At 47.5% G+C, this 10,642-nt stretch overlaps 1 protein-coding gene across 1 annotated transcript; it reads right to left on the bottom strand.

Annotated features, from left to right (window-relative positions):
• Window positions 1–8,713: 8,713 nt before the first annotated feature.
• Window positions 8,714–10,207, bottom strand: LOC129150738 (NHP2-like protein 1). The gene is made up of 2 exons (XM_054723353.1): window positions 9,685–10,207; window positions 8,714–9,566 (listed from the first exon to the last, which is right to left on the bottom strand). Exon 1 carries the CDS (start codon window positions 10,113–10,115, stop codon window positions 9,729–9,731), a length of 387 nt encoding a protein of 128 aa, XP_054579328.1. The 5' UTR covers window positions 10,116–10,207; the 3' UTR covers window positions 8,714–9,566; window positions 9,685–9,728.
• Between the last annotated feature and the right edge of the window lie 435 nt (window positions 10,208–10,642).

Here is a 10,642-nt window from a genome sequence, read left to right as displayed (position 1 = left end):
CCGGTCACACCGGGATCGGGCCAGTGGGACCGGGCCTAAATGGGCAGTCGGACATCCCTCAAGGCGTCCCAGATTGGAGAGGGTGCAGTCTGGGCTGAGGAACACATACCGCCCCCCCATGCACAAATTTCATGCACCAGGCCTCTAGTTGTAAATAATGCTGCAGTGAACACAGGGCTGCATATATTCTTTTGAATTAATGTTTCGGATTTCTTAGGATACATTCTCAGAAGTGGGATTTTGGGTCATAGGCAGTTCCATTTTTAATTTTTTGAATTAAAATTAATTCAAAATTAAAAGTAATTCCATAGTGGCTGCCCTAGTCTGCATTCCCATCAACATTGCACGACAGTTCCCTTTTCTCCACATCCTCGCCAGCACTTGTTGTTTGTTGATTTATTGATGGTAGCCTTTTCGACAGGTGTGAGGTTATTATACATTCTTATATGTGCCCTTACTTGGGATTAACCTGCAACCTTGGCATATTGGGACAATGCTCTAACCAACTGAGCTACCTGGCCAGGGCCTTCACAATTGCATTTAAACATGGTAAAATTACTGTCTTGGAAGGGACTTCACTACACCATGTTGATACGTCACAGAAATGTTTACTGAGCTTTTAGATAATGAGGCGACACTGGTGGTAGACAGAACAGATGGTCTTTAGATAAAACCAAATGATTTCTCCACATAGGATGGTCTAGTCAACAGCATTCCCGATGAAGAGAGTGTAAGTCTCTTTTCAGTGATCAGTATCACATTGGATAGAGAGGTTGATGGTGTATGTACAGTGTACACAAGATAAAGTAAGAATTGTCATCCTCGTAAGAATGACAATTTCCAGGCTCCTCCATTTGTTGGTCTCCTCAAACCTCACCCTGCTTCTTTGTGCTTTGGTGGTGGTGGGGGCCAGTGGGGTTTGGGAAATGTATCAAACTATAAATGAAGCATATCCAACCTAGAGACACTATTCCTCACAGTGGTTGGGTATTTGGTGTTGCTACAACAGCAGCTGGTAGACAGCACCTACCATCTGGCACAGTTAATTTATAGTTAAGCTTCTGAGTCGGTCTGCAATTTAGAGGAAGAGAGAAGCTGTACACCCTGAGACGTTCGGATGGGTAAAGTGTTAGAGGAAACATGTCTTGGCTTATGTTCTCTAAAAGGGAAAAGAGATATCACATCTGCGTGTCCATTCAGGTTGGAATGTCATTGAATTCCCCAGGGAACGAGATGCGCATCTTTCTTTTGGTTACATGAGTGTAACCAATACTTCTTGTGGCAGACACACCAGAAGGTAACCTCCCAATGAGTCATACCCTCGGATAATCCCCTCTGCTAGGATGTGGGTGGGTCCTGTGACTTGCTTCTAACCAATAGAAAATGGCAGAGGTGATGGGATGTCACTCCCTGGATTAGGTTGCATTATATAAGGCTTGCTCTTAGCAGACTGAATAGAGAGACTCCTCTTGCTGGCTTTGGGTAAGTTAGCTGCCATGTTCTGAGGGCCTGTGGAGAGAATTGGGAGCAGCTCCTGGCCGATGGCCAGCAATAAAACGGGGATCTCAGTCCTGGAGCGAAGAGATGAATTCCGCCAACCACCTGAGGAAGCCAGAAAGGGACTCTTCCAGCAGAGCCCCAGGTGGGAATGCAGCCCCAGCTAACACCTGGGTTTCAGGTAGTGAGACCCTGAAGCAGAGAACCCAGATAAGCATACCCAGGCTCCTGATCCAAGGAAACCCAGGAGATGCTGAATGTGTGTTGTTTTAAGTTGTTAAATTTGTGGAAATTAGTTACACATCAATAGAAAGCCAACGCTCCCCTGTCCAAATCCTTGTATTAACATGAAATACTCGACCTTACTCTAGTAGATAGCCATTTATTTGTCATTCACAAGAGGCATGGAATGGTTCCCAACATTATGTGGCACATTCTCCAACACTAAAAATTCTAGATTTAAGGCATGTTCGCCAACATGAGAAAATGCCCGTGACAAACTTCTACCAGTAATTTCTGTGATAGAACATCCTATCCAAACTATTTCCCACTGCTAGATAGTGGGGCAGATGAGGCTGGGTCTTTTCTGAGATCTCAATGTTGATAAACCAATGAGTTTTATCTTGAGCCTGTACTTTGGGACCTGTCTTCTTTTCTGAATACAAGCCCCCCCAACACACACACACACACACACGCACACACACACACACACATCCACATGCAGTTAGTTACCTGCTCATGCTTACATTTTATGGATAAGAATACCCAGAACTCGAGAGCAGCAAAAAGGTGCCTGTGACCTTTATTGCTCTACAAGAAGTTCACACAAAACTGGATTTACTCTATAGCCGGTTGTACTGACTGAGCCATATATAATATGAATGATTCAGATTATTTTGGGGTTCTTGCTGGTGCTGTAAGGCATTCTATGCTTCGATGCCAGTTAACTTTCCAGTTCTAGGAAGAGAATTGCTGCTTTTCTCTGAACTAAATTCTGATTTACAAAACAATCCATGACGTGTCATAGATCGCAGCACATTGTGTGATCCCACTGGCACAGTTAATGTTCCAAGTTAGCAAGGGATCAAATGCCAAGCTGGCATTACCTCCCAGCCCTCTCAGCCTAGCTGCTTTGGTTTAAAGAACAAGGTATGTCCAGGATATTTCCTATGGGGTAAAGAAACCAAGCGCGCTCGTTGTATTCTTCCATTGCTGTGGCAGGTAACCCCAATACAAAGGAAAAGTCTGACTTTCTAAATAGGCTGATGATTAACACAGCATCTGGGGGTTTCCTTGGGAGGGATTCTAAGTGTGTGTATTTGCAGTCTGGTAGACTGCCAGCTCTAACAGAGGCTTACCCATAGAAAAGACACAGTTGCTCCTCACCCTAGAATTCTGACTTTATTACCCAGCCTTTCTTGTGTGACTGGTGACAGATTTAAGTCACTTTCCTAATTGTTGTTTTTGCTGGAGACTGTCCAATATTAAACAGAGGGTCTGTGTTGTAGAACTAAATGAAAATGAGAATTTGTTCAGCATAACTCAAAACGAAAATTTTTTACTTATATCCTTTATAAGCTTTTTAGTCAGCAAGTCCCACTGGCAGCTGGAAAGACAACTATTGATGGGAATTCGGACACAACCAACTGCTGCCCATGGTTTAATATTTCCGTAGCTGAAAGGGAGTGGAGAATGCAGTGCTAGCTAATCTTTTCACTAATTGGTTACTGATTTTATTTTGTGGTTAAAATAGGGAAAATGTAAAGACACCATGCTATTATATTAAAGTTAAAATAAAGGTTATGAAACTTGATTCCAGCAGAGGTAGACAAACAGGGTATTTAAAGAGCTAGGTCAATATTCTTACCTACTGAGTCCAGATCAAATATTTTAAGTGCTTCTTGGTTTTTCTGTGAGGGCGGGAATGAGCTTCTGTGAGACAACTGCTCTTCCCCAGAGACCTGCATTCCTTCTCTTTTTATTGCATTGACTACATTTACATTGTTTACCCAGAAATAGATTCATGGAGATCGTGTGTGTGTGTGTGTGTGTGTGTGTGTGTGTGTGTGTGTGTGTGTGAGAGAGAGAGAGAGAGAGAGAGAGAGAGAGAGAGAGAGGAGAGAGAGAGAGAGAGAGAGAGAACGAACCAGAGCTGTCAGTTACATAGCTTAGCAGTCCAAAGGGGTCTATGGGAAGTTGGGTCTACTGTGTTCATGGCATATTAATACTGTAATATGTAGAATCACCAGTGAGGCTACTGAATACAGATTTGTCCTTTTATTGGTATATTCTGAATAACAAATAGGCAGAAAAATAGTGCCTTATAACTGAGGCAGTTTATTCAGTGGATGCCTGCCACTCAGGGATGAATTCAGGGTTTATGAGCTCGGAGGCTTCTACATCCCTTTCATTGAAGCCCCTGTTGCGCTCTGTGAAAGAAGGCAGGGTTGTTTTGATAACCCTCGAACTCAGAGATTCTTTTTTAAAAAATAATATATTTTATTGACTTTTTACAGAGAGGAAAGGAGAGGGATAGTTAGAAACATCGATGAGAGAGAAACATCGATCAGCTGCCTCTTGCACACTCCCTACTGGGGATGTGCCCACAACCAAGGTACATGCCCTTGATCAGAATTGAACCTGGGACTCTTCAGTCCGCAGGCCGACGCTCTATCCGCTGAGCCAAACCGGTTAGGGCTCAGAGATTCTTTATGTCCAGCTGCACCTTAGACACACCTGGGACCTATGCATGTTAAACCAGAACCTCAGGACACATGTCAAACATTGATAGTTTCCCAAGTGCCCCAGGTGATTCTAATGGCAGGCAGGGCTGCGAACCCTTGAACCGAATAATGACCACTCAAGGAGAGCAACGAGGTGAGAGCACTGTGAGCTTGGCCTGACCCCAGTGCTCAGCTGAGCCTGGACAGGGGAGCCCTCCAGACACTGGGGGTAACAGAGGCCCCAGCTTTCCAGGTTCCATAGCAAGAGACAGGCAGTGCCAGAGACAGTAGGCACCACGTGGCTTTAGGGATGGTAGCGGACAGCGCCCGCAGCATGGCCATTCGGGCTCTGGGCATCAGCTGGTACCAGGGGCGGTGGCCATGGACACACGGCTCACATAGCATCCCAGACAGTGAATCCTCTGTGCAGACATGGCTGCGGAGAACCCCAGCAGGGGAGGAACAAGGGGCAAATGTCACATCTGTGAACTCATGTGAAAAATGCCCTGGAGATACCAAAAATCACTTAAGGAAGAGCCAGAGGGCTTGAAATAATGAGCAGGAATAAGAAACCTAAGTGCTGTTTATTATGGCGAATCTGATCACATTTTCCCCACGCTGAAGGGCCTTATAAAAACATGGGTAAGATATGCGAATACAAGTTTTAAAGTAGTAATCAAGCTGTGCTCAATGCCTGGTTAGGCAGATAACAAATACTGTCCAGTAAGACATGGTTTTGCACAAGCAAAACATTTGTGCTAATTGAGTTTTCTCTTTTGAAAAAAAAAAAATTAGGAGGCTACAAACCATAGTGAATATAGCTAGTTTAGCTACTTATCAGTAAAATTATTGACATTCAAAGATTAAGCAATTTACCCGTCTTTACAAAACGGTTTAGAAATAGCTGGTCTTGGGCTTCTGACTTCTAGTTTTACTAACTTGATCATGTCTTACCCCTTTGTCTCTAGTGCATTTAATTTCATTCTAAGTATTATTTCAATTATATTTGGTGCTTTGGATTTCTTTCATTTAAGAAACAAATGATACATTCCCAAGGATCAAACCCACTGTTTCCTTAAGGATGTTGTGTCCAGTGTTGGTTAATAGTATAGAGTTGGCCGTAAAACAGACCCGAGTTAGAATTAAGGCCCCATCACTGTGATTTAGGGAAATTATTTAACTTGTATAAGCTTTAGCTTCTCCAAAGATAATAAGGCTAAAACTATAGCTTTTATTTTTATGGCAAAATATAAAATAACATGAGCTATTATTATGTAACTCCATAAGTATGCATAGTACAAACCCTTGATAAATATGAAGATGGTTTTCAGACATTTTGGTGAAGAAGCCAGAAAATAAAATAACTTACTTTTAGATAATGCCATTCTCTATCATTTTTTTTTGCAAGTATGTATGGTTGCTAAAATAAAACTAAAAACCAAAGCAAAAAATTTGCACTTCCTTGAGGTACTTATTTTTTGTTGAGGAGGACAGCTAAATGGAGGAGATAGAAGATAGCAGTATGGTGCTGGGATTCAAGAGTAGGAAAACAAAATATTTGAAGAACATTAATTTGGAAAATGGTTCATGGAGGATGTAAGCTGAAAGAAGAGAAGTACCCAATGTGGAAACATGAAAGGAGAAGGACATCCTAAATAGTTATAATAGCAGGCAAACCAGCTCCAAGCTTTGGTTGGGGAAACCAGATGTATAGTTTCTGGCTGGAGGATAGCTTCCATAAAATCTCTTTCTAAATTCATTTGTTCCTTATTTCCAAAAATTATTTAAAACAGTGGATGCTACTCCCCCTCCCCAGATGTTATAAAGCAACATAAAAACACAAGCATAAAGTAACGTAAGAGAGAGTCAAGAGGAGAGGCACTTGATGTTTTCTGCCAAGAGAAACATTTTTTGAGCAAAAATTGCTGCGAGAGAAACTTGGTTGGGACCCCTTGAGAGGCTGTGGTTCTTTCTCCAGCTCAATTATTCCATCCTTGTTCTTCGCTTCCTTCTAACTCATTGTTAACCCACTGCCAAATAAATGTAGTTGAGTCGGTGATTGTTTGACACTCATATATATATATATATATATATATATATATTTTTTTTTAATTTCTTTATTGATTAAGGTGTCACATATTTGTCCTCATCCCCCCATTCCCATCCCACCCCTCTCCCCACGCATGCCCCAATCCCCTGTTGAACTTAACCGTTGGATAGGCTTATATGCATGCATACAGGTCCTTTGGTTGAACTCTCCCCCTCCCCCCACCCTCCCCCTACCCTCCCGTATCCTCCCTCTGAGGCCCGATAGTCCGATTGATGCCTCCTTGCTTCTGGTTCTGTTCTTGTTCCTCAGTCTATGTTGTTCATCATTTCCTCTAGATGAACGAGATCAAATGTCACTAGATATATACTAATAAGAACTGAATGTGAGACGAGCAATAATATTTATGCTGACAGGCAAATGAATCAATCTGTAGCGAGCTTCCCCCTGGACCAACAGTTCTTTTGAGACCCAATTTCGATGTCCAGTAGTTCCTTATGTGTACATGTCAGCACTGACCCCTCAGCTCTGGATGGTGGACAAATGGTGGTAATGGAGGTCTGACTCCCTCTGGTTTGGTCTCGGCCGATCCCAGGGGCACGGCGTCACCTGGACTAAGGGGCACGTGGCCTCACCCATACCCAAGGGGCGCGTGGTCTCACCCGGGCCTGGGACCCAGCCTTACCCGGATGGATCCAGGGGCGCACGGCCTCACCCGGACCCAGGATCTGGCTTCACCCGTACCCAAGGACACTTGGCCTCTCCCAGACCCAGGGGCACGTGGCCTCACCCGGGCTTAGTTGCACAAGGCCTCACCTGGATCCAGGGACACATGGTCTCTCCCGGACCCAGGGACGCTTGGCCTCTCCCAACCCAGGGCCACTTGGGCTCACCTGGGCCTAGGTGCACGAGGCCTCATCTGGATCCAGGGACGCATGGTCTCACCCGGACCCAGGGACGCTTGGCCTCTCCCAGACCCAGGGGCACGTGGCCTCACCCGGGCCTAGGTTCACGAGGCCTCACTCGGATCCAGGGACGCATGGTCTCACCCGGACCCAGGGACGCTTGGCCTCTCCCAGACCCAGGGGCACGTGGCCTCACCCGGGCCTAGGTTCACGAGGCCTCACTCGGAACCAGGGACACATGGTCACACCCAGACCCAGGAACGTTTGGCCACTCCCAGACCCAGGGCCACTTGGGCTCACCCGGGCCTAGGTGCACGAGGCCTCATCCGGATCCAGGGACACATGGTCTCACCCGGACCCAGGGACGCTTGGCCTCTCCCAGACCCAGGGCCACTTGGGCTCACCCGGGCCTAGGTGCACGAGGCCTCACCCGGATCCTGGGACACATGGTCTCACCCGGACCCAGGGATGCTTGGCCTCTCCCAGACCCAGGGCCACTTGGGCTCACCCGGGCCTAGGTGCACGAGGCCTCGCCCGGATCCAGTGACACATGGTCTCACCCGGACCCAGGGACGCTTGGCCTCTCCCAGACCCAGGGCCACTTGGGCTCACCCGGGCCTAGGTGCACGAGGCCTCCACCGGATCCAGGGACACATGGTCTCACCCGGACCCAGGGACACTTGGCCTCTCCCCGACCCAGGGCCACTTGGGCTCACCCGGGCCTAGGTGCACGAGGCCTCACCCGGATCCAGGGACACATGGTCTCACCCGGACCCAGGGACGCTTGGCCTCTCCCAGACCCAGGGCCACTTGGGCTCACCCGGGCCTAGGTGCACGAGGCCTCACCCGGATCAAGGGACACATGGTCTCACCCGGACCCAGGGACGCTTGGCCTCTCCCAGACCCAGGGCCACTTGGGCTCACCCGGGCCTAGGTGCACGAGGCCTCATCCGGATCCAGGGACACATGGTCTCACCCGGACCCAGGGACGCTTGGCCTCTCCCAGACCCAGGGCCTCTTGGGCTCACCCGGGCCTAGGTGCACGAGGCCTCATCCGGATCCAGGGACGCATGGTCTCACCCGGACCCAGGGACGCTTGGTCTCTCCCAGACCCAGGGCCACTTGGGCTCACCCGGGCCTAGGTGCACGAGGCCTCACCCGGATCCTGGGACACATGGTCTCACCCGGACCCAGGGATGCTTGGCCTCTCCCAGACCCAGGGCCACTTGGGCTCACCCGGGCCTAGGTGCACGAGGCCTCACCCGGATCCAGGGACGCATGGTCTCACCCGGACCCAGGGACGCTTGGCCTCTCCCAGACCCAGGGCCACTTGGGCTCACCCGGGCCTAGGTGCACGAGGCCTCACCCGGATCCAGGGACACATGGTCTCACCCGGACCCAGGGACGCTTGGCCTCTTCCAGACCCAGGGCCACTTGGGCTCACCCGGGCCTAGGTGCACGAGGCCTCACCCAGATCCTGGGACACATGGTCTCACCCGGACCCAGGGACGCTTGGCCAAGAATCACACTTTTTCTTTAAGTTGTAGTATGAATATATTTCTTTACTAGGACTCTCACAAGAATGACACATTAGCACTGTCCTTCTGATGTGATCAAGAACACAGTACATCTGACCCACATCATGGCAGGACGGGAAATGGGTACAGGCTCCCAGAGCTGATACCAAGTGTCCACTGAAGAAATCTATTCACCAGAAAGGATGTTTCCTTGGACTCCATCACCTCTGTTGTAGCTTCCAGGTCTCCAAGACTTGCCCAGAATCCTTCATTCCAGCACCAGTTGACTACTTTGTCTTGCCACTCCAGACTCCTTTCAGACCTAGGTCAGCTGCTCCATGTCTCACTAGCCCAGGCCAGTTTTGGAATCCTGCAGCACACAGCTCTTTGGTATGCTGCTGTCCTGCCACCCTCAGGGGCACAATTGGGAGGGTGTTTTTTTTTTTTTTTTTGTGTTTTTTTTTTGGGGGGTGGGGGGGAAGGAAATGGCCATATCATATTACCAAAAGCAAACGGTAGGGGTACATTAACAAATGACACTTGGGCATACAACTAACAACCTCACAGGATACATGCTTCTTCCCCAAATGATGCATAATCCCTTAGAGAGCAAAGGAACCCCTGGATCATGTATGGAATGGTTCTATACGCCACGCTCAAGGGAGATCAAGTGGGCGGTGTCTACTTCACCATGCCCTGTACACAAAAGGGAGCTAGAGCCTCAGAGCTGGAACCAGATCTCTCCCCTGGCTCTTTCCTGCCTTTGAATGGTGGCACCACTCTGCTTCCACCTGTTCTGGGCTTAGTTCATTTTTCAAAAGGGAGGAAAGTGGAAGTGGAGGTTTAGGGCAGTGGGGGGTGAGTGTGGGATGACAATCTATAAGACAAAACAAAAATAATTAAAAAATATAAAAAGATTTACTACTACAATATTTTATAACAATAGAAGGTAGCTGGAAATCCTACGTGGCACCACAGACAATATGATACACAACCTGAGGGGGAGGAGGCAAGAGAGAGTGTGGCACGGGCCGTCGGTTTAGACCAAGAGCCTTTCAATGGACTGCTGAATGGACTGGATCTGCTGCTTCAGCTGGGAGCCTTCTTTGATGGTGACCGAACAGGCGATGACAGGCCTGGAGACCCCGCAGGCCCGCCCCAGTGCCTGCTTGGAGCGCACAAACACGTAGGGCACATTCTTGTCCTCACACAGCAGCGGGAGGTGCAAGATGATCTCCAGGGGCTCTGCGTCTGCAGCCATCACAATGAACTCCGAGATGCCTCTGTTAAGGGTTTTGGTGGCCTCATTGGCTCCTTTTCGAAGCTGCTTGTAGTTACATGACTGCTGGACGAGGTCCAATAGTTTTTTGGTGAGGTGAGCATCTGCGAGAGGGTAGGCCTTCGGATTTACATCAGCCTCAGTCATGGCTGCGGGGCCGCGGGCTCGCCTCTGCTCAAGACGCGCCGCCGACGTGCGTCAGAGAAGGAGCGCTCCGCTCCGCCGCGAAGCCCCACGGAAGTAGTAGAAATCTGACACTCATATATTAACACAGTGCTTGAACCCAGAGAGAATACTGAACAAATAAAAACATGGTTACTCTCTACAAGATGATCAAAATCAGATGTGGTAATTTGCTTCAAAATATATCATTTGAATTGTGTGATGTAAGTGGTTAAATAGTTTAACTTTAATATGTAATCTTATATACATTGTAGTATATATACTATATATACATATATAAAAGACTTTAATTAGAAATTCTTACTGCAATTGTGTTTTTATATATTCCTTAAATATTAATCTACTCAAAGAGATCACTAAATAGTATAAGGAATCTTAGAAATGTTTTTTTATTGGTGAAATGAGTGAAGTTCAAGGTACATGACTGGCTAAAACAGTGGTATAGGCACCATCACCTGCCATTATCCAGGTACAAGAAAGAGTGCATTAAG

Source organism: Eptesicus fuscus, chromosome 11 (genome assembly GCF_027574615.1).
Source record: "Eptesicus fuscus isolate TK198812 chromosome 11, DD_ASM_mEF_20220401, whole genome shotgun sequence".
Classification (NCBI taxonomy): domain Eukaryota; kingdom Metazoa; phylum Chordata; class Mammalia; order Chiroptera; family Vespertilionidae; genus Eptesicus; species Eptesicus fuscus.
Note: the sequence above shows the minus strand (reverse complement) of the source record. Positions and strands in the feature narration are given on the sequence as shown.